The sequence below is a fragment of the Pteronotus mesoamericanus genome, unplaced genomic scaffold (assembly GCF_021234165.1).
Source record: "Pteronotus mesoamericanus isolate MK-2021 breed Mesoamerican mustached bat unplaced genomic scaffold, CSHL_Meso_final contig_27, whole genome shotgun sequence".
Classification (NCBI taxonomy): domain Eukaryota; kingdom Metazoa; phylum Chordata; class Mammalia; order Chiroptera; family Mormoopidae; genus Pteronotus; species Pteronotus mesoamericanus.
Window position 1 is genome coordinate 24792078 of NW_026555115.1, and position 23632 is coordinate 24815709.

General features: G+C 54.8%; 1 protein-coding gene across 1 annotated transcript in view; it reads left to right on the top strand.

The window, feature by feature from the left end:
• The first annotated feature begins 2856 nt into the window (after window positions 1-2856).
• Window positions 2857-23632, top strand: part of ADCY5 (adenylate cyclase 5) — a 143020-nt gene continuing 122244 nt past the window's right edge. The window contains exon 1 of the mRNA XM_054575204.1: window positions 2857-3993. Within this exon, the coding sequence (XP_054431179.1) occupies window positions 2857-3993 (1137 nt within the window). The remainder of the gene's footprint in view (window positions 3994-23632) is intronic.

Genomic DNA, 23632 nt, shown 5'->3' on the forward strand with positions numbered 1-23632 from the left:
TCTGAACTGAATTAGTGGCCAGCTGGTCTACCCCTTGACTGTCTCCAGAGTTGGGTCATCTATCCCTGTCACACGTAGCACATAGAAGGTGCTCTATGAATATTTGTTGACTAAATTCATGGTGCTTTTTATGACTTAGCTAATCATGGATTACTCAAAGGCTGGGTTACTCAAGGATTAGTTTATTCAGATCTCTTGGAATTTTTCTCCTCCCCATTTATAACTCTGGCAAGGTTTATTTTCCAATATGCAAAAAGATGACCAGCGGAGAGAGAAAGGAAAGCTCACTCAGGCCTCTGGGCTCCTTGTCAGAAGATCGGCAGAGAACGGGAGAATGAAGAGTAAAGTGAAGGCTGTTTTTCTCCCCTCCGGTAGAGGAGTGGTTCCCTCACCTTCTCAGTGCTTAGACCGCCGGAACTTCCATCAGGACAGCTTAGGGGCAAGGGTAATTGGGTAGGTGTATCATTCCACAGGTCTGGGCCCTCTTTGACCCGCAGCAAAGCCCTTTCCACTCCTGCCTCTTTGTCGCTGGCGCTGTGCAGGAGTATCTGATTCTTCTCTGCTTCCCCTACCCTCGCCCCCTCAAGCGGAAGCTCCACTTTGCTCTTGTGCGCATCCTTCCCGCTACGTACTACTATGGAGGGAAGGCAGTCTGGTGCTGACAAGAGACCTTTCAGTTTCAAGTTAGGAGACCTGCGTGACCACGGAAAGTTGATTAAGCTCCTGGAGCCTCAGTTCCCGCATCTATAAACTGGGAATAATCACAAGGGACCGTCCCCGGTCACATCCCAGCGTTATTGAAAGGAATCAAATCAGACAAATCAAAAGCATAAACTGGCAAAGCGCTCTACATAAACTCCAAGTGTTCCTAGTGGTCTCCCTTTCCATAACTACCCACTAAAGCAGTCCTGTCCGCCCCGCCCTGGCTGCAGCGGCCTCACCCACTACATCTCCGTCTTTTCCGTCATTGTCGTTCTGCGCCTCAGAGATCCTCGGTCTCCTATCTCCCCGGTCCATTTCTGGGTCTGGCTCTTGGGCCCCTCTAGCTTCTCCAGGGACCGTGGTCTTCGGCTCCCTGCGGCAGTTGCTGCCCGGGCGCCCCCCGCCCTGTGCGCCCTCCTTTGGCACGGCCACCAGACCAAAGAATCGCCCAATAAGAGAGCCGGACTCAAGTCTGACAGCTCAGGAAGTGGCCAATCGAGCCGGGCCAGGGAAAGGGGTTGCAGTGCTGGGGCTGAAGTTGGGCTGAAAGGGGGAGCGATTAAAGGGGGATACAAAGAGGGGAGACAGAACTAGGGGTACAAAAAAACCAAGAGGCGGGGTTGCGGGGGGGAGGACCGAACTCCACCCAGGTCTAACCAAGAACCGCGGGCTGGACGCGGCTTCAGGAGCCAGAGAGGGAGGGGGCGCGACGAAATTTTTAGGTGAAGAAGAGGACATGGGCCCCCTGCAGCTCCCGGATCCTGGCCTGAGGATGCCCGCTGGGCGCCGAGGCGGGGGCCGCGGCCGGGCCAGGGGCGGAGGCGGCAGCAAGTCTCTGTGAGCCGAGTCCGGAGCGGCGCGGGGGGCGGGGAGGCGGCGGGAGGAGGGGATGCGGAGGGCGCTCCCGCGGCGGCGGCGGCGGCGGCAAGCAGGCGAGCAGGGAGGAGCGGCGCGAGCGGCCGGAGCGGCTCAGGGCCCGAGGCGTGCATGGCGCGCCCTGCGCTTGGCTCCCGCGGGCGCCCCCGGAGCGCCCCCGGGGCGCAGCGGCTCCTGGGGGGGCCGCTGCCAGCCAGCTGCCTCTGAGCCCCGGCCCTCGATCTCTGGATGCCGTGCTACCCGGCAGAAACCCGCCTGCGTTGGGGCAGGACGGCCGCGGCGCTACGCCGGATTCCGCCCTCCGCCTAGTCCTTGGGCACCCGGCCGCGGTGGGCCCGCAGCCGGCTGCGAGGAGCCTGGAGATTTAGGAATCGACGCGACAGTCCTCCTGGGCCGGCGGGTCCGGGCCAGCCCCACTCCGTTTTGGGGGAAGAGGAAGACGAGGAGGGAAGGGCCGCGCCGCAGGAGCCGGTCCTCGCTCCCGCCCCCTGCGCGGACTCGCTGAAGGCTCGGCCCGGCTTTCGCGGGGGCACGCTCCCACTCTCGCCCGCAGGAGGTGGGGGATGCGGACGACACCCCTCCTCCCCCCGGGTTCCAGGACCCTCCCCCCAGGGCTCCGGAGCTGTTGCTCCGCCTGCCGCCCCCTCCCCCGTCCTCTCCACCCTCCATCCCACCTCCCCACCCCTCGTAAGAAAATAATGCTGGCTGGCGCTCGCACCTCCCAGTCGCTCCCAGTCCGCCGCAAGGAAAGGGCACCCGCTAGATGTCCACGCCGGGACCCCTGCCTAGCTTCCTAGCTACTGCCGAGCCGCCTGTGCCGCTGGGCTCCGCTGAGGTATAATCTGCTAGCGCCGCGCCCGGGCATTGGCAGTCCCGGGGAGGCGCCGCCTGCAAGGACACCTCTCCGTCCCATCTCGTCCGCAACTCTGGTCAGTGTCGAGCTCGACGCGAGCCAGGAGTCCAGACGTCCCTCGGCGCGCCGCGCAGCAGCTCGACCAGTCCCCGCTGCCGCAGCTGGGACCTAATTCCATCTCGGACCTGGGACTCCTGACGCGGACTCTCAGCCACTTCTCACCTCGGGGCTGTGCCTGCCTCCCACCTCGCCCTCCTTCTCCTCTCAGGACGGGGGTGCCAAGATGCCCCGCGGCTGCGCAGGGCCCTGGGCCGCCACCGACGTGTGACCCCAGCCTGGTCCCCCTGCTCGGCCGTCCGCCTTCCCCTTGGAGACCCCCGGCCCGGCCCCCGGGGGAGGAGGAAGACGACGAGGCCGAGAGGGGGATGTCCGGCTCCAAAAGCGTGAGCCCCCCGGGCTACGCGGCGCAGACAGCGGCAGCGCCGGCGTCCCGGGGAAGCTCGGAACACCGCTCGGCGTGGGGAGCGGCCGATTCCCGCGCCAATGGGTACCCCCACACCCCTGGGGGTTCGGCCCGCGGCTCCACTAAGAGACCTGGGGGGGCGGTGACCCCGCAGCAGCAGCAGCGCCTGGCCAGCCGCTGGCGCAGCGACGACGACGGCGATCCTCCGCTGAGTGGCGACGATCCCCTGGCCGGGGGCTTCGGCTTCAGCTTCCGATCCAAGTCTGCCTGGCAGGAGCGCGGCGGCGACGACTGCGGTCGCGGCAGTCGCCGGCAGCGGCGGGGCGCGGCCGGCGGGGGCAGCACCCGGGCGCCCCCTGCGGGCGGCGGCGGCGGCTCGGCGGCCTCAGCGGCTTCAGCGGCCGCGGCCAGCGGGACGGAGGTGCGCCCCCGCTCGGTGGAGCTGGGACTGGAGGAGCGGCGGGGCAAGGGCCGCGCGGCCGACGATCTGGAGACCGGCGCCATCGAGGGTGACGAGGCGTCCGGAGATGGCGGCAGCTCGGCGGGCTCGGGCACGGGCTCCGGCGCGGTGCTGTCGCTGGGCGCCTGCTGCCTGGCGCTGCTGCAGATTTTCCGCTCTAAGAAGTTCCCGTCGGACAAGCTCGAGCGGCTGTACCAGCGCTACTTCTTCCGTCTGAACCAGAGCAGCCTCACCATGCTGATGGCCGTGCTGGTGCTCGTGTGCCTCGTCATGCTGGCCTTCCACGCGGCGCGACCACCGCTCCAGTTGCCCTACCTGGCCGTGCTGGCGGCTGCCGTGGGCGTGATCCTTGTTATGGCTGTGCTCTGCAACCGTGCCGCCTTCCACCAGGACCACATGGGCCTGGCCTGCTATGCGCTCATTGCGGTGGTACTGGCTGTCCAGGTGGTAGGCCTGCTGCTGCCCCAGCCGCGCAGCGCTTCCGAGGGTATCTGGTGGACAGTGTTCTTCATCTACACCATCTACACGCTCCTGCCCGTGCGCATGCGGGCCGCGGTACTCAGCGGGGTGCTCCTGTCTGCCCTCCACTTGGCGATAGCCCTGCGCACCAACGCCCAGGACCAGTTCCTGCTCAAGCAGGTAGGGGCCCACCTAGCCACAGGGACTGGACTTGCGGGGCCTACAGGCCACAGACAGACATCGCGCTCTCCTCTTTTTGAAGTGGTGAAAAGGCAGAGACATGGCTGTGCCATCTGTGTGGTGTCTTTGAGTCTCTTAACCTGCTCTTAGCCCCATCATTTTCACTTCCTGAAGGAGTGCCTTTGTGTTACACCTAATGTTCCTGGCCGCACAGAAAACATGCACTAAACCATAGTCATTACTGTAGGGATAAGAAAGAGGAAGGATGTGGAGAAGTCCCCTTCTCTTCCTGCGCGTCTGTCCTTGTGTATGTATAAAGGCCCCTGACAAAAGTAGCTGGACCCTGTAGCAGATACTCCCTCCTTAGAGCCACTGCTGTTTTGTTAAGGGAGTTCTGGATTGCCGGCTGGAGAGAGGAGACCCTGGGCACCCCTCACACAGTGTTAAGGAAGAGAAATGATAACCCTGCCTTTTGTCTGTGGCTGACACATTACAAAAGTGCCCCAAGCTAAAAAAGCTGCCACCAGCAAAGGTAGGAAGGAGCCTCTGATAGGTGCGTGGTGGCAGTCCCCTCCTCGCCTGAGCAGAAAGCTAATGTTGGACATCGTGACCCCTTCCTGTTGGTGCTTCTGGTTCCAGCTTGTGGTGGGGGCTTTCCATCCCTGCTGGGACCGGTTGGGCGATCCTAGAATGGCGGGCTCAAGAGGAAGTAAAGTTTTGTTAACAGGTGACTGCACTGAAGGGTTTTGGGAGAGGGGTATACTTGCCATCCTCACCTCAGGGTGAGACCAGCCCCTCGGACATGCGCAGCTCCCTTTAGCAGTCCCCTTGTCTGTGGCTCCATGGACCTCCTCCATCGACCCCTGCTGAGCTCACTGGTTTGCATGTAGCTCAACTGGGAGAGTATCAAGCGGGCCCTTGTTGCAGGGTAGTCTTTTGACCATGGACCCCACTGCGACCCCCTGAGGGGGCGTGCCTCCATAGAACTTCTTAACTATATTCCATTGCCATGGCTCTCCTCCTCCCCACCTCTAGTGCCTTTCTGAGACTTTGATTCTGTTGAAGAGGACCTCTTTCTTGAGGGGCTCTCTCATGCCCCCAACTCTCACCCAGGGAATAGTGCCAGTATGCACTTCAGGGCGCTGACCTCTAGCTGCACTTCCAAAGTGCTCAATGACTGGGAAGGAGGGGGCCTGCAACCTCTTTGGGCCCCAGCTTCCTTTTTTAGAGAATGAGAGGATTGTGTATATCCGTTACAGTTCCATCCTCCTCTGTCCCAAGCCTCACCTCCTGCAAGGAGCCCTCTGCCATTCCAGCCATGGTGGCCTCTTCCTCTTCGGCATGGCAGCTGTGGAGTCAGAGCCACAGAGTGGAGCACTTGCTATTCTCCAGGATCCATTGGTTTTGCTCCCCATCCAACATAAGCCCCTTGGACTGAGGAATCCTGAATTGTACACGTTTTTCCTCCCCTGCGCTCTCTTGCCTAGCATAATGGATGGTACTTAGGGATTTAATAACTGTTACTAGTTTGGTTGGATTTCAAAGAGTGGAGTAGGTGGGGTTGTTACTGCTAAGTGAAAGTTTTTCTGATCTGGGATCTGAAGAGAAACTTTAGAGATCAGTTTTGAACTTGAGGAGAAACAAATTGAGAAATGATGGTTAAACAAAAAAAGTTAACTACTTTTGTTATTGTTCTAAAGACTGCAACTTTTCTGACCTGAGGACCCACGCTGTCACATGGGTGTTGTATCTTTGGGGGCTGTTCCTGGCTTGGGTAGGTGTAGCTTTTCTGCTGGGGGAGGGCATGTCGTCCACACAGAGCAAGAGAGATTTCCAGGACCGTTCAGGGTATTTCCTAAACCTGACTTGGGACGCAGGGTCTGTCTGATTACAGCCGGAGCAATCCCGCCTGTATGAGTTCGGGAGCTTGGAGTCAGGTCCCAGGGAAGGAGTGCTGAGCCTGGGCTGCTCCGCCTCCATCTTGGCATGAAAATGACATTGCAGCAACAGTGTCTGTCTTACTTTCCCCTTCTAGTTCCCCAGGCCAGTTCTTCTCCTCTCTCCACCTCTACCAGTCCCCACTCCCAGCTTTTATCCACTGTGGCCTTTTGATCTTCACTTGGGTGCAGACTTTTGGGTGGTTTTACTCTTAACTTCTCAAGACCTCCTTTGAGTAAATCAGAGCTTGCTAGAAATGGTCTACAGCAAGAGAATGCAAACAGTGTTTCTTTTTGGCTTCAGAGAAAACTGTATCTTTTTCTTTGTATTTGATTTACCCTTCTCATTATGTCTGATATAAAATCTGTATTTCTTGAGTAAACCCTGCTGGATGGTGGGGGCGTATAAGTGGGACAGCCCAGCATTAACATCTGCCTTAGGTTACCCCAGAGAGGCCTGCATTTGAGGATGGCTTGGGTTAGATGCCTTGTTCTTTTCTTTGATGGGGACGCCAGTCCAGGGAAATGGGGCAGCAGTGCACGGTTTCTAATGTTGGGGCTTTGGGAAGTCCCATCCATAGTGTTGGGGGCATGTAGTAGACCCTCTGGAAACTATTGGCATTTCCTCACTCCTGTCCTCCTGCAAGGCCGGCCCCCTCTGCCCTGAGCACTTTCGTCTTCTCCAGCCCCTCCAATGCTTGGACCAGCTCTGCCTTTTCCTCCAGTTGGGAGGAGAAACATTTGATTTCTTAATGGGTGCCTCCTGATGATTTTTACTCAATAATGGGGAGGGAGGGGGGAGGCAAGGTGGGGCCGTCCTCTTTAAGGGATGATTTTTTTTCTTCCTTTCATTACATCTCTGGCTCTAGCTCTTCCCCTGGTATGCCCCCTCCTCCCCCTCTTCTCTTTCTTTCTCACTTCCTTTCTTTCCCCTCCCCCTCCAGTCCCCTGTTGCTCTCTGCCCACCTCTCCTCTCCTCTGCCTGCCTGCTCTGCTTCCCCTTCTCTTCCGCCCTGTCCGCGCCCTCTCAGCCTCTCCTGTGCTCGTCTCACTGTCGTCTCCTCAGTGGGGTACAGTAGGAGCATCGCGGGGTTGTTTTTTTTCTCCTTTGCGTGTTACAAGTCCCTCTGCTACACCCATACCATAAATAACAGTCGAGCATCTGCCAAACACATTCCTCACTTGTGTTAATAGGCTGCAATGATGCTGGAGCCTGTTGCCATGGCAACCTCATTTTTTGTTTGACTGTATCCCACTCTGCTACATAAAACCTCTGCATGCACTCACACACAAGCAAGCACGGTCACACAACTATTACATATGCTTAGCTATTAAAGGTTATTTTGGAGAAAAGTCTTTCTTTGGGCCTTGTGAGGGCGGGTGGCCATTTGGCCAAGGAGATGAGCGTTTTTCCACTGACCAGTGTTACTTTAGGATTTGACGATGGAAGGGATCTTTGAAAAGTAGAGAGTTCTGTTCAGCGTGGGGCACCGTTATTCTGCAGCCACATTAAACATGCCTGCCGTGGTTTCTGAGGAGAAGGTTCTGACCTGAGTGGGTCCCCGTGAGCTCGGGAGAGCTACTGGACTAGGTTGTCTTTGCAGTGTGGGATGACCCATTCTCCCCCCCCCCCCGCCTGTCTGCGGCTCCTTCCTCCCTTCCCCTTGACCCTTTGGGAGGAACTCAGTGATTTTCTGCATTGCATCCTTTGCATCTGCTTGAACCCACAGCTGTCACCAGTTGTTCCAGATACAGAAAGGCACAGACACTGTGTGGGTGATGTTCTGTGACTGTGAGCGCGTGTGAGAGTGTCTGGAGCGAGGAAGCTGGGGATGGATGGGGGCGGGAACCGACTGCTGTGGCTGCCAAGGGGAGGGTATGTGTGTGCATGTGTTTGGGCTGGCCGCTGTGTACATGTTCTGTGCACATGTGTGTCTGTCTGGTGGGATGGCTCCAATGAGTGCGTGCGTGCATGTAGGTGTGTATCTGACTGATCTGCGGGCTGGCCTGGGCGATGGAAGGAGGCCTGGGGAAGCCTTTGTGTTGGCTGTGAAAGGATAGCATTGCAGCTCTGTCCTGTTTATTCTTGGCTAGTGGCCGGCTTCCTGTGACCATTTGCCTTTCTGATTCTGGACCTTGATCGCCCTTCTGACCTTGACCTCTGGTTTCTTAGGGAAGTACCTTGGATGCACACACCTTCCTTTCCCTAATGAGGCTTGGGGGCTAGACTTGAGTGGTTAGCTCCCCTGACTCCATGGAGTCACACCCTTCCCTTTCAAAAAACGCTTCCTGTTACACACCCGCTCAGCTGCCCAGTGAGCCCTCCTGAAGAGCTGCCTCCTCGCTCTGGAACATGGCCCAGAGGCCTGGTTGGTGGGTCACTGTGGCTTTCCCATGTGCACTGTTGGCAGCCACTGCCTCCCTGACCGCCTGGGTGGTGTGGAGGAGGACACACTTCCACCGCAACCTCTGGGAACTGGGGATAGCCTGCCACCAATTACTTCCCCCAATACCCGCACCCCTCTGCCTTCTGGACTGGAGAAGCCTGGCCTTTGTGAAGCCCAGCAGCACTGGGGGCTGGGGTGGGAGGTGTGGCGGTGTTTGGGGCCAAGGAGGGTCTGCGTGTCTTGCCTCAAGGCTAATTGTGTTTTTCAGTTATTTTTGCCAGCAATTGTTTTCGATTACGTTGTCTCCTCTATGGGAGGAAAGGGGGTGCTTGGAGGGGAGCAGAAGCCTGGTGGGGGGGAGTGGAGGAGAGCTCCTAGATGGGGGGGGTCACTTTCTAGAACCTCATTCTTGTGGGGAGGACTTCAGGAATGGCAGAGACCCAGCGAGGAGCAGAATGATCAGCTCCTGTACTTGCAGGGATGTTGGCTGTTAATAATTCAATGTAAGTTTTGATCTGAAGCAAGACCGTGAGGTCTGTGTTCTGTGGAATACAGAACAGTGTGCTCATGTTCCTGTATAGAGAGGGCACAGACGATGTCTTAAACTCCAACATGGAAACCTGTCTAGCCGCACAGAAGAGCTTTAATTATCAGCCTAACAGGCCTGGACAGCAGCTTTCTTGTGCAGACGGTCGGGCCCTGGCCAAGAGTCATTGTACAGGGACATCACTGTCAGAAGGAGCACCTGCAGCAGAAGTGGGGTGCGAATGGAACTCCCACCTTGGTTCCAGCAGGAGGCGGGGGGTGGGCATTGTGTGGGAGGCACACTCCATGCGGAAGCCTCCCTGTGATTGTACCAGCCTCTTGCTGGGCAACTGCCAGTCCATGGCTGCCCGCTTGCACCTCAATTAACTTTACTTAGCTCCTGGTGGGTCCAGATTGTGGTCGTTTACTTCCCAGGAGCAGGAGCCTGTGTTGGGATTGGAAACAGTTTGCTCCAGGAGCTCCGATTTGGGCCCATAAATCATCTGGGCACAGTTACATAAGTTATGTTGTAGCATAGGGGTCCCTGACCCCCAGGCCACGGACCAGTACTGATCCGGTCGTGGCCTGTTAGGAACCAGCCACAGGGGAAGCTTGCCTGAACTCTGCCTCCTGCCCCCAACCTGCCTGAGCTCCGCCTCCTGTCAGCACCCCTCCCCAACATCCCTGCTCTTGGAAAAACCAGTCCCTGGTGCTAAAAAGGGAGGGGGGGCTGCTGTTTTAGCATATCCTCCTTTCATCCACGCTCATCGCTCATCGGATGGGGGTAGCCAGCTAATGGAAGGCAGGATCAGCATTCGTTTTCTCTTCCAAATACAAAAGTTCATGAAAACGGTTGGAAAGCTCTGCTCTCCCCACTTTTCTCAAGGCAATGACCAACTGCAGGACAGGAAAAATTTCTTTTTACAACAGTGTGAACAAAATCTATTTTGGGGCCTGTGAGCTTAATGTGAATCCGTATTCTGGGCTGACCATGAGTTAAGACCAGTGGGGTCTTGGTTAGGTTTATGGGCATATTTAGTTCTTTGGAGAATCGAAGTCCCCTTTGAAATACCATGTTTGATGCAAAAATTCAGAGGAGAGCGACCCATTTGGCAAGGGGACAGGAAACCTTGACTTCTGAGAGATAATTAGCTGGGAGGAGAGCAGACTATAGGTAAGAAAAGCTGAAGAGATGGGCAGGGCATTATTATTGGGATCCCTGTTGTCAGATATTAGAAGAGGGATTAAATTTATTTTTGGTTGCTCCCAAGCTCAGGAGTGGGGATAACAGGTAGAAAGAGTGGACAGATTTCAGTTCCAGGTAGGGGATACCTTCATAGTCTTTGGGGGTTGTAGCCATCAAACCAGAGGCCTCCTGAGTAGCCAGGTGTGAGTGGAGGCGGTCAAGTGAAGACTGGATGCCTGCCCGTCCGGACGCAGATCCGGAAGGCAACTGGTGCTGACGGAACAGGATGAGAAGGATGCCTTAGACCTGGACTCACTCTCCTCTCGTTCCTCCTCCCAACCATCCCCAGCACTGCTTCCTGTTGGAGGCAAGGCAATCCATGGCTCACTAGTGGTGGTGGTGATGGGGGTTCAGCAGAAAGATGGACTTCAGTTTGTGTCCCATTTTATCCATTCATTTGCCTGGTAAATGAATATGAGAAACAATGAGGATACCCAAGTCTGGAATGGATGGTACAGAATGAGGATAATGAGGAGACCGGGGGTGGAGGAGGGAGGCTAGCGGTCAGGAATGAGGAGGTAGTTTGGAGGAAGAAGAGGAGGAAGGCAAGGAAGGGGAGAGTGGAGCTGTGAGTGTGGGGAGGGGGAGGAGCTTGGGGGTGGGGGCAGGGATGCTCTCTGGGAACAATGAGATACAGTCACAAGAAAAGGGGGGTAGACAAACAAACACTGGGAGACAGTAGTCGCTTTATTCTTTAGGCCAAACTCATATGTCAGCGTGAAATCCCACCCTCCCACCCATACTACCGCTTTCTCTGGTCTGGGAGGGTTACGAGCTGTGACTGCTGGGCTTCAGGCTTCCTGACCTCGCACTTGGGTGGTCCTGTCTTCCCGCCCGGTAGGGGCTCCCTGCACTGCATCACACCGCTCACTGAAATCGCTGTTCACTTCAGGAAGAGGTCCTGAGGGACCCACTGCCAGCCTCAGTGCCCTGGCACATAGTAGGTGCTCAGTGAGGGTTGGTTTGTTTGAATGAATGAATGTGTGAATGGGTGCTGGGGTGGGCGGACAGCTGCACCAGGCTCTCGGCTGTGCTGAAGTGCTAGACCAACACCTCCACAGAAGGGAGCGATGGAGCTCTGCTTGGAAGCCTATTTTGGTGGATTGTGATCCTAGACTCTGAGCAGGGCTTCCCAAATCCCTCCTGCTGCCATTTAAAAATGTGCCTTCCTGGAAAGAGAGAACTGTTGCCTGGCACTGCCGATACTCTATTGCTTCACAGATTTGAAAACCATTATTAAGCCATTCTTTCTCCTCTGTACTCAGACAACAACCATTTATTAGGTGCCCACTGTGCACCAGGCACTGTGCTAGGCCATGGGAGTCCCTAGGTGATTCAAACTGCATCCTCGCTCCCAGAACTGCCTTTAGCTCAGACTCTCCCACTAAGTGTCCTTTGGAGCGATGTTAATAGATGCTTCACATGCACATAATCAGTTCTGTGGCAAATAAGTTTAGGGAAACTTGGTCAAACAGAATTCTTTACCATAGGACTTTAAAGTTTTTACTGAGTATGTTAATCTGTGCTAAAATTTTCCAAGCCCATACCAAACATATTCCACCGAAGAACCAGTTTTTCAAGGAGCATAATAGGGGACACCAGTGTTTGTTCACACTTGCTGTAGGACACTGCGGCAGGGGCTGCAAGGAGCCTCCCAATTTCTCAGGGTCCAGCCCCCGGCCCCTGGGCAGACCGAGGCAGGGCGATCCAGGCAAGGGTGTTTGTTTGGGGGCTTTCCGCCCTCAGGAAGGAGATTGCCCAGCTTGAGTGGCTGGCTGCCTGTTTTAAAGTCTCATTCCCCATCTGGGTCCAAAATCCATTATAAAATAAAATGACGGCGCTGGATGAGACCAGGAAGATACCTCCTTTATGTAGTTTCAGTTTCTCTTAGGGGTTTATATTGCATCTTTACTGCAAGCCTGGCTCTGGGCTTATCCCTTACGTACATGACCTCGCTTAATCTTAATATAAACCCTAGGAGAAAGACATTTTTTTCCCCACTTCAGGGCTGCAGAAACTGGAATAAGAGAAGGTAAATAACTTCCCCAAGGTCACACAGCCAGTGAGCAGAGCAGATGGCTTAGTGCCTCTCCACTCCCGCCAGCCGGACTCCGCTGCCAGCACCTGAGGGCTTTCTCCAGCCCCAGCCCCTTCGTCTGCTTGTGGGGGCCAGGTCAGAAGGGCTGGGGAGTTACCACCCCCAGAGCAGCTCTCAACAAATGACTGTTGGGTGCTGGTGGATAAGGACTCCAGCTCCCTTGCCCCTGGGGTGGAGGGAGTATAACTCTGAGACATGTGTTTTATATTGGTTCCAGGTCCCACGGAAGGATTCAGCTCTGATTGTCCACAGGGGTAAACATGTTTGAAAACTTTTTGTGTATTTTTCTTCCCTTCCTTTTCTTCCTTCTCTCTGCCCCTTCTAATGTTTCCTGGGCTCACTTCCCAGATAAACCACTTGTTCTCTAATCCTTGTCTCAGGGTCTGTTTCTAGGGAAATCCACATTAAGAGTGGAGAAGGCAGGATTCTAACCCAGGTTTGACTTGAACACCAGGGAGGGGGGAGGCCGCCTACTGGAGCAAAACTGCAGCCAGTGTGAGCTCTGTGGCAGCTCGGAGCCCCCCGTCCTGCCTCGGCCCCTCGCTCCCGTCTGACAACATATCTTTGCCCCTGGTAGAGTGGTTGCTGGACTAGCAGAATGGTGTGAAGTTTTAAAAACTGCAAATATTCATAGATTTTTTTGCATTTCTGCTTTTTAAAAATGTGTGGCTTTCTATCCCCTTGGTAGTGGCTCAGATATCAGCCAAAGGACTCAAATGCTTTTACATTGATTAGCATCTTATAGCCGACAAAGGGTTTTACCCTGTGTGATCTCATTTGTTTCTCCGAGGAGGTGGTGGGCTAAGATGGGGCAGGCACTGGCTTTGGGGCCCAAGGGGAAATCCTGGTTATATGATCTTGGCTGAGTTGCCTTACCCTTTCTCAATCAGTTTTCTCTCTGTAAACTGGGGATAATAGATTCCTGGCTGGCAGGATCTGTTGTTGGGTGGTCCAAATAAGTTAATGCATGCAAGGGCACTCACAGCTACAGACCTGTGTTTTGGAGAGGAGGAGATGGAGGTTCAGAGAGGTTGAGTGGCCTCATTGAGGTCACACAGCTAGTTTGTTAGCTTAGGAGCTGCTATACAAATCCAGATCTCTGAGTTTTCACAGTGGGCCCAGCCCTGGGTCCACCCGGTGGTGCCTGCAGAGGCTGTAGAAGGCACAGCTGCTCCCCAGCAGTTGTCTCGGTTTGGTGCTGGAATGCACAGTTTTTCATTTGTGATGGCTTCCCTTCCCTCATGGTGCCTGGCTCAGATGGGCATTAAATGATTTGTCATTTCCTGAGCCTGCAGTGATGCCATGAGGGAAGGCAGATCTGAAATGTTCAGGGGACACCTGGGAGCAGATGTTTACCTACAAAGAGCCCCTGAGTGGTTTTATGGATGAGACCCAGAAGAGGGGTCAGAAGTGACACTAGGACAGCTTAGCTCTGGCGGTGAGGCTGCCTTATACGTAGTCACAGTGGCATAGTGGAGGCGGGGGGCGGGGGTAGGGAGAAGGCTCCTGGGGGCACAAAGGATCACTTTTGGGTGCATCCTGGAGGTCAAATGCGGAGTCTTTCTGCCAAGCAGCATCCAGTCGATAAGCAGTTTAGTGCTTGCTAGCACGCTTCTAGGATGTTTTAAAGCCAGCTTTCCAGAGCCATCAACCCCCTAAAAGGCACCCTAGATATACTTTAGCTCTGCGTCACATGCACTTCTGTCCCTCTCACTCTTCAAGAGAAAACTAAAGGAAAATAAAATTCCTGTCCAAGAGCCATTCTTTTGCTAAGGGGATTTTTGAGGTTTTATTTTTACATTCTCTTTTGGGGATGGGAAGGCTATTTATTTGTTCACTTAACATGCCCAAGTCCCCAGTGTTCCTCCGGCCAAGTCCCTTTTCCTGAGGGATCCACCCGTCTCCCTGACTAGCTCCCTGGCAGCGGTACCAGCTGGAAAGTGCCTCGGCCCTGACTTTGGCTGAGGTGGCTGCCAAGGCAGAGAGGCCAGAGCCGCACCCCCAGTCAGTGGGCAAGGTAGGCTTGTGCCCCTCCACGGCCCAGCCTTTGTAATATCTGGTGCTGTGGGTCTAAATTAGAAACACCCTCTTCTTTTTCTTTGTAACGTGTATTTTGGTTTGTAATTTTATCTGGATGGGTGATTTTATCTATCACTCTTTCTGTTCAACCGCCAGCCCCCTGAGGGCCGGGACCTTGTCTGTTTTCATACCCAGACACTTACCAAATGTTAGTGACCTTCTGACCCTTACTCGCTGAGTGCGGTGGGAAGGAGGCAGGTAGCTCCCATCCTCAGGCTCCGCAGGGAGTCCTGACTCCTGTCGGGGGGTCCCTTACGGTGCTGTCTTCCTGGACAGGGCAAGCTTGTCCCCTTGGGTAGGGGGCCATGTGCCTGGGGCCCCAGTCTGAGAAAACACTGGCGTTCACTTTTATTCTCCTCCTCTCGATCACCCACTGATCTGTCAGGTGATGTCAGGAAGGACCGAGTGCACCCCTTGGCCTCTCCCTCCTGTCCTTGGTCTCTCCTCTTCTCATCTTTCCTCTTTTCCTGCTCCCTGAGTCCTCCCCACTTCCCCCTTTCCAGCTGTCAAATGTGGGGGAAACCTCAGAGACCCGCCAGGAGGCAAGTTCAACTGTAAGGACAACAAATATGAGCATGGATACTGCACACATTCCAAAACTATTCTTCACTCTTTCCCAAGCAATCCCATGAAAAAGGAATTCTTGCAGGTGTTATGAACTTCCTTACAATTGATTGCAACGCATGACTGTGTGTGTCAGCCTCCGTGTTTCGCCTCGACTGCCCACGGCTGGCATTTAACTTTCTGGGTGGGTTAACACTAAGTAACCCCAACACCCAGCCTAAGGTGTGGGAAGTGAAGGCACATGTAGGAGTTTTTACATAACCCCGGTACCCAGGCTCACCTGGGAAGGGCCTGGCACCAGTGCTCTGTAATGCTCCTGCGGATGCTAGTGTGCACCAGGGCTGAGGACTCCTGCCCCGAGCTTCCCTCCATCAGCAGAGGGGTCATGTGGATGACGCTGAGTCTGATTTATGGTGATATTGAAAGGCGAGTTGTTTATATCAAAGGGGTTTATTGTGGTGATTCAGTAAAGAGTGATGGCCACTAAAAATTATTGCGGGCATGTAAATAGGGAGAGAAAATTTGGTTGGTGGTTGGTGTATAAAATCTTGTCGGGCAAGGACGTGGCTCAGTATATTTATGTTGCTCTTATCACCAGCAATTAGCCCCAAACATAGCTCGATAAATGGCTTAGTGCAGTGCTATAATAACTGCAAGAATATTTTAGAAAATGACTGCTACACCATGTGCTCTACTGAGCTATCTCAGCAGAGTAGCAAGTCTCTTGATATTCCTGACTGCCTGTTAGCTACAAACAAATGTTTATTGATTGAAGTTAACTCTTCCCTCTCTTTTTTTATGTGGTATTTCACTTTTGAAAAGTGAGAAATTGCGCAGAGCACTGTGGCCTTCGCACCTCCAGGGAAGTGTTCGTTGATCTTTGTGTCTCTCTGACTAGACGTAAACTAGAACAGTGTAGTAGATGCTCAATAAAATTTGCTGGGTAGATGAATGAATTTGCTCAAAGTTCCACAGCAGAGAAATAGCAATATTAGTCCAGTTATTACCATTATTACTTTTTATTTGATCCTTAAGGTCATGAAATATAACCAAGAAATGATATATGCATTTATCATCATCAACATGTGTGGCAGAGACTAAGGTGATGTTTGGGAGAGGGGGATCGGCGGGAGAGATGGAGAGGCGTGGCTTATACCCTGAAAGGATTTCTTTCCTGTCCACTTTGAGGTTACTTTTTCCTAGCAGCAGGGCGAGAGACGCAAGGATCCTGCTGCAGCCCCCCTGCTCTGGGGAGAGCGTGGGAAGTGCATGAAACTGGGGTCCATGTGAGGAGAGAAGATTGAGACATACCAGACACCTGGGGCCGTGAGGCCTGGGACGGCGTTGCTATCTAGGACAAGGAGACGCCCTCGGGTTAAATCCCCAAACGGCCACATGTGGATTACAATGTGGTCTTTTTTGGAAAGGGGTTATCTGGGGAGAGTTAATTTTGGATTCCTGCTTTACATTTATTTTTAAAGTGTAATATTTCTTCATCATTGGTGACAATGGCCTAGGAAAGCCATTTTAGTCACCATTTGACATCTTCCCCGTGTGGGGTGTTGCTGCCCTGGCTTTTCCCACCTGATGTCCGTCAGTGGGGCTGATTTGGAGATTTAAAGGTCTGAGCCCTCAGGGTGATATCACTGGCAGACAGGTCTGTGGGTAACTCCTGCCAGGTCTGAACTGATGTCCTCCTTCGTGGGGCTGGTGGGGCAGCCCCGCAGCGGCTCTGGGCTTCCCCTTGGAGGAAGTAGTGGCGTCGAGGTGTGGCCTTTCTTGGCCACGTCCGAGTCTGTAAGATTCGTTCCAGTCTGCTTTACCCACAGTCTTTTTGTTCTTTACTTTTTCTCTGAATCTTCTGGAAATAACAGAAAAGTCACCTGAAGCCTGGATTTAAAGAGCAGACCTGGTTTCTCTTAAGGGAATGAAAAGGTACGGGATGCTGCATCCAACTTCCCCCAGGGTCCTCCAGCCTGGAGCCGGAAGGGTCTGCAGCAGGACGGGCGTCTCGTGGGCAGACGCTGGAGCCCCTGTGCTCTGAGGAGGCGGAAGGAGGGAAGAGGCCCTGGAAAAGGGTGTGAAAGGTGGCGCCAGTCGGCACACTTCCTTGAGAGTTGCGGGGAAGGGCTGAGGCTGCCCTGGAGTGCTGTGTGGGGCATTTACTCACTGCAGGTTGACCTGCCAATGCTGAGACTCCCATGGTATCCTCACCCAAGCTGTAATTTGCCTAATAGGGACAACTCTGGCCTGAGGGCATGGGACATTGGTGGGAGCAGGCGGGCAGGAGGACCCGGGTGCAGCTGGGTGCCCGTGGTAGTAAGGAGTGCACTGGCTTAGAGCCCTGGAGAAGGGCTTCCCGGAGAAGAGAAGCCACAGGCTGGCTGCACAGGCGGGATGTGCCATCCTGATGGTGCCGACGCACACCCGCTTGCTGTTGCCCCTGTCCGGCCCCACCATTCTCTAAAACTGATATTCAGGTGCCTTTCTCTGCTATTGTTAATGAATTCAGAGTTTATGTGAATCCAGACATCTCCAGGCCCCTGGAGTGGAAAGCTTGCAGGAAACTGCCTGACTGGCACGTGGGGGTGGGCAGGGCCAAAAGCTCTCTGTCCTGAGAGAGGAAGACTCTGTGCTCTCCCTCCACCGCCATCTAGAGCTGGGGCGGGGCGGAGCGCAGGCTCCTCTTTCTCTCTGGAGTCCCCTCTGGGTTTTCAGGTGTCCTAACGGGCTACCTGGTGTGGGGCAGGCTTTGCCTTTGGGAACAGCACCTCTATTTCTTTTCCATGCGCCAGCCTTTCTGCAGTCCTGATGAACCCCCCCGGGTCTGGCCATTGGAGAGGACAGAGGCAGCTTCGCCCTTTCCCTTGCGGAATGTTAGTCCGATGGAAATCTGCCCTTCTGTGGCGCCCAGCCTAAAGACAGGACAATATTGCCAGTTCCTGCCCCTGATCACGCGCAGCCCTGAGCACTTAGTACCTTATTTGACTGTCATAATCTCCCATTAGGTAGGTATTGCTTTTGTTTATTTTTTTTAGGAAAATATTTTGTAGATGAGAAAATTGAGGTCCAGAGAAGTGGCTTGCATAAAGCCGCACAGTGAGACAGTGGTACAGCAGCGTCCGGGGGTCCGTTAGGGTGTCCGCCTCCCCAGGCCGGGACTCCTCATGCTCACGCCTGTGCTCCCTGTGCCGGCAGCGTTCAAATCCCAGCTCTGCTACGTCCTGGCTGTGGCTCCTTGGCAGCTCCTTGCCCTTTTGGAGCTTAAGTGTTCTCCATAAAATGGGATGGAGTAAGAATTGCTACCTCCCAGCATTGTGTTGAATATTATATGTGATAATGTATGCAAAGCACTTAGCATAGGAACTGCCAAGTGAAACATCCTCAATAAACAACCTGTGGTCTGTCCTAGCTGCATATAGTTTGTACTTTTAAGTTCCCACATGTTATAGGAGAGCTTAGTGTTTCTCAAATGCCTGTGTGTTTGGACAGCAGTAAAAAGGGTAGAAGGGAATTGCACTGCCTCCACAGAAAAAAATGGCTAAGTGGAAGGATAGTGTCCTAGGCCTGAGTGTTCACCCCACCCTTGGTCTCGCCAAGTGACCAGCCCAGACCTTCCAGGAGCGAGGCTGCCTCCAGAGTTGACTGGGACCAGCCTGGAAGCTGGGGCCAGGACCTTCCTGGGGGAGTGTGAACCAGGGAGTGTGCTGAGCCCCGTCCCCCTGAATTTTGGGGCGGCTGCAGCTGAGGGAGGCTGCAGTGAGGTCACGCCTGTGACCAGTATCCCCTCCGAGGACTGGTCTAGGGAGGCTGGTTTTGAGAGGTTTTGAAAGGGTCGCAGCTAATGGGGAAATAAGGGGGCACGCATCTGCTTCTCCCAGATGTGCTTCCTCGTATAGCATCATTAAGACATGCCCACGTGCAGCGAAGGACAGTAAGCCCCCCACTGGCCTCCAGAGGCCTCAGTGCTGAGAAGCTTGGAGCTGGTGAGACCTGTTGGAAGGAGGGCTTGTGAGAAGTCAATGAAAGACCTGAGGGCTCTGGATGGGGGTGAGTGACAATTGGGGCATTGAATCAAATCTCTTGAGCCCAAATGGGTGTCTAGGTGGGGCAGAGCCCGTGCAGGCCAGAGATTATGGTGATGTCCAGAACATTCCCCGGCTGGCTGGACCTTTGGCGCTGGCTGGACACAGAGCTGGCCAGCTGGGTGGATGGTTGGAGGACTGCTGGGAAGTGACCTGCCAGCTTCCTCTCCGTTCATAACCTTGTGCGCCCCAGACGGGGCCCCTGCTTTCCAGTGCTGTTACCCTAACACTGAGCAAGGGCCCCCCCGTCCCCGGGCCGCCTCAGGATGCCTGGGGTGGGGCAATGCCAGAGCCAGAAACCGCACAGACCCTGACCCTGGTGAACGGGGCAGTCTGGAAATGGTCTTTTTTTCTTTTGGGCTAGATGAACATTTGGTGTTTCAGGGTGCTGGCCCCATGCCCGGCTGCTCTGGCCTTCTGCCTGTCAGCTCCTTTGAGGCTATTTTTGCCATCCACTTATTTATTAACTGTTATTGCTCCCCAGGACAGATGGGCACACACACGTACACACATGCACACACATACCTTCACGCCCTCCAACCTGGAGCCTATTGGGAAAGCCAGCCTGCACCCACCAGGCTCAACATAGGGTGCAGAAGGGGGAAATAACCAAAAGATGGTCACTCTGAGTGAGGGTGGAGAAGGGCTGTGGAGGTAGCGGGAGGCAGTGACCTTCCCTCATCATTCCTCAGAAACAGCCCCTACCTACTCCCAAGACATCTCTGTTGCTGTTCTCTTGTCCTCAGGCATGTTCATTCCTGGGAGGAGCTCATGTGAGAGGATTGCGGGTCCTGCCTGGATCATCTTTCCAGAGAAATCAGCAGGGGGGCCTGGGAGAACTAAGTGCCCCCTGCTAGGACGCAATAGTGTGCTTGCCTCCTTCGTGTGTGTGTGTGTGTGTGTGTGTGTGTGTGTGTGTGTGTGTGTTGCAGGGATGGGTGGCCCGAAGGCCTGCTTCTCTGCTCGGCTCCATCAAGCACCTGTCCTCCGGGAAAGGGATACTCGACTTCTGCCTTCGGAGAGCTCCCAGTCTGTTGTGGACAACCCTGGGCTCGTGAGATGGATAGTCCTCAGTCCCCCCATCTGAGAGCATAGAGAGTCAGAAGGAACAGATCTGAACAGCATGCACATGGCCCTCCCTGTCTACCATTTGATCCCCCTCATAGCTGGTTGCTAGCAGCAGAGCAGAGACCTGATTCTCTCCTGTGTGAAGGGCGCTGTGTGTGGTACAGGGGTGTGTGGCGTGGGCCCTTGAGTGCCATGTGATGATCCCCATGCTTGCTTCCAGCCTCCTGTCTCAGGGCTGGCCCATCTGCCTGGCCATGTCCCCATCCACAGCCTTGACACCAGGGCTCTCAAAGGCCAGCATGGAACCAAAGGGAGAATGGAATGAACAGCAGGGACCTTCCGCCCTAGGCAGCCTGGGGCCTTTCCCTGGGCATATGAGAAATGGGAATGATGCTTCTGCCACCTGCAGGGCAGTGAGTGGGGGAGACCAGGGGTTGGCGTAGAGACTACACAAATGGCGATGACCAGTCCTGAGTCCTGGGGTGGCTCCCTGTTTTCTTCCATTCATCTGTCCAGCTCTACCCTTCCCTTCTTAGGGCATGTGCCATCTGCTTTTCTGATTCCTGAACGCCCTTCTTCTCTGCCTCAGGAAGACTGCACTACCAGGACTGGATGCTTATTGCAGAGGGACTGCCTGCCGCTGGGCTCTGAACTGTGGAGGCCTTTCTGTCTTGTGTCTCAACGCCAGCCCTTCTTGGAATGGTGTTGGGGAGTCCCCGGAGGGTAGGAAGCTTGCCCCTCCCATCAGATGGGAAGCTGAGAGCAGGGGCTGCATCTCGCCCATCAGACTGGGAGCTCCCTGAGGGCAGGGGCCCAGCCTGTGCTATCAGATTGTGAACTCTCTGAGGCCAGAAGATGTTACATTAGACTGGGAGCTTCTTGGGTATGGGACAGAGCGCCTTGTCTCCGCCCCCTCCCCCATTCGGGAGCCAGGACCTGGCTGTGAGACACAGAGGTGCTCGGTCCTGGGCACCTGGAAAGCCTGGAGAGAAGGTGGGATGCTGGCCGTCCTACTGACATAGCTGCGTTGCCAGAAGAGCAGAGACCTCCCACCTCCCCCCAGGATGGTAGATCCAAGAATCACACGCTCTTAATCAGGAGCTTGCCTCCACTTCCCCTTCTCCCCAGGGGTGGGGTAGGGATGGGTTTTATAGCTGGGGTGGGGGTCAGGGTTTCACAGGCCTGGTAGGCAGTTACGTACCCATGGTTTGTGCCAAGCTCAGGGCACGAGTCAGGGGCAGGTGCGGGTGCGGGATCGGTGGACAGTCAGGGTGGGCCGAGCTCAAGACTACTACCCTCTGGAATTGATGCCTCGCATGACCCACTCTGCGCCCAGGGCCACAGCAGCCCCGGTGACTGGCCTGTCCCCTTCCTGACAGGTGCAGGGGATCTTCTCATCTGCGAGGTCAGCCCCAATGTGTCCCCCGACAAGAGACAGGAGGTCCTTGCTGCTCTGTGCATCCTAATCGTTCTGGACTCCTGTCAAATTATGCCATACCTGCGTCTGCCTCTTTATCCCCATCTCTTTAATATGTGTGCTCGTCCCTCTGCTGGAATGGCCATAGCCCTTGGACTTCTGGAGCGCCCTGGCTTCCAAGGGCTTCTAAGCAGCCCGAAGAGGGGCTTGCTGAAAAGGGGGATGAAGCCTGTTGCTTGTGGGTATGGCCTGGAAGCCATTGTCTCATGGTCTGGGAAGGGGAGGGTCTTCATGGCTTGTGGGGGCGAGGGGAGGAGGATTTGCAGCCCCCAGTCGTGAGTGTGAGCAGAGCTCACTGCCTCTCACCTGCAGGGTCGTGACTCAGTGTGGTTTAATGGCAGGCACTTGGGCTTTGCAGTCAGGCAGCTCTGAACCCGAAACCCAGCTCCACCACCCACTTGTGTACAAGTTACCTTGGATGAGTGACTGCAGCTGTCTGACTCTCAGGGTCCTCGTTTGATCACTTGGGGCTGTTGCGAGACCTGCGTGCTAATCTGTGTGAAACACCCTGACCTTCCCCGCTGCCTGGGGAGTCCCGCAGACAGGCCGAGAGAAGGACCTTAGTCAACTAAATGCCTCACTCCCTGGCCACTGTGTCCGCCCTAAGTTTTCCATGGTCTTGTGTATTTTAACTTCTGGCTGCTTTAACTGCTTTTCTAAAACTAGACTCAGCTTTGATGCCACTTTGCCAGGAGGAGGGGAGAGAGGGAGGCCGTGTTAGGCGCTGGGCAGGAGAACCTGCGAGGGCCCCTTTCTGCCCAGGAGGGAGCTGGCAGTCCGGAGCCTCCTAGTCAAGACAGCAGCGTTATGAGCTAATGTCTGTGCTGTGCCCAGAGTAGCCGGGAAAGAAACATCTAGTAATGTGATTACTACAACAGTAATAATAACAGCAACAACACCAACAAGCGCACGCAATTATGGAGAAGGGACTCGCCAGCCTGGCTCCAGGCCAGGGCTGTGGTCAGTGCCCCAGCGGCTCAGAGGCAGCAGGTTTCAGGCTTTTCGTCCTTGACTCTCTCCCACAGGCTTCCCCATTAAATAAAAGGCCTTCAGGACAAATCTGAAGTCTATAGTGCAGCCGTGGGGTTTAATATGAGGTGGTTTTGTGCCCATCTGGGGACAGGTGGTAGACATGCCAGAAAGGGAGTCAGAGGGCTCTCCTTGCCCACTCTGAGCCTCTTTCACCCAGGCATCACCCACTGCAGGACTGTCCCCACGCTGGGGTGTCAGCTTGAACCAGGGTACGGGGGACAGTTGCCCCATGAGAACTCCATCGCTCAATCTGATGGCGATAGTGGACCACACCCAGGCCCAGGATTTAGGACTAAGCATCGTAGCGAGAGAAGGCCTGTGCTGCTCGGCCTGGCACAGATGCTCACATTGTGTGATGTGATTCCTGTTGTGCAGTAACTGAGGACCACCTGGGTTTGGATCCTGGCGTTGTCTTTCACAAGCTGTATGACCTCAGGTAAGTTCCCGACCCTCTCTGGGCCTCAGCTTTCTCATTGGGAAGTGGAGGTAATAAACGTAACCTACCTCATTGTGTTGTGCATGCTTATAATAGAGCATGGCATGTGGCAAGCCCATGAGGGTCAGCTCTTTTATTGTTATTGTTTCCATAGGAACAATAACAGTACCTTTAGCAGCTTCCACTTGGGGGGTCAGTTATGTGTTGAATTGTTTCTTCCAAAAAGATGTTGAAGTTCTAACCCATAGTACCTGTTGGCCTTACGTGGAAATAGGGTCTTTGCAGATGATCAGGTTAGATGAGGTCATTAAGGAGGGCCCTAATCTGATATGACTAGTGTCCTTATAAAGAAGGGGCTATTTAGACCCAGAGAGAGACATGCATTAAGGGAAGACACAGGGAAAACACCATCTGCAAGCCAAGAAGTGCCTGAGGTGACCCGCGGCTGGGAGAGAGGCCTGCAGCAGATTCTCCCTTGTAGCCCTTGGGGGAACCGACCTGGCCGACACCGTTATTTTGGACTCCCAGCCCCCAGCAGTGTGAGAATAAGTTTCTGTCGGTTGAGCCACCCAGTCCGTGGTGCTTTGCTGAGGCAGCCCTAGGAAACGAATGAAAGGCCTGCTGGGGGTTGCCCCTGCCTCCCACTGCCACTCTGGGCTACCTGCCGTCCCCAGGGGAGAACAGGGTGGGGCTGAACAGAACAGG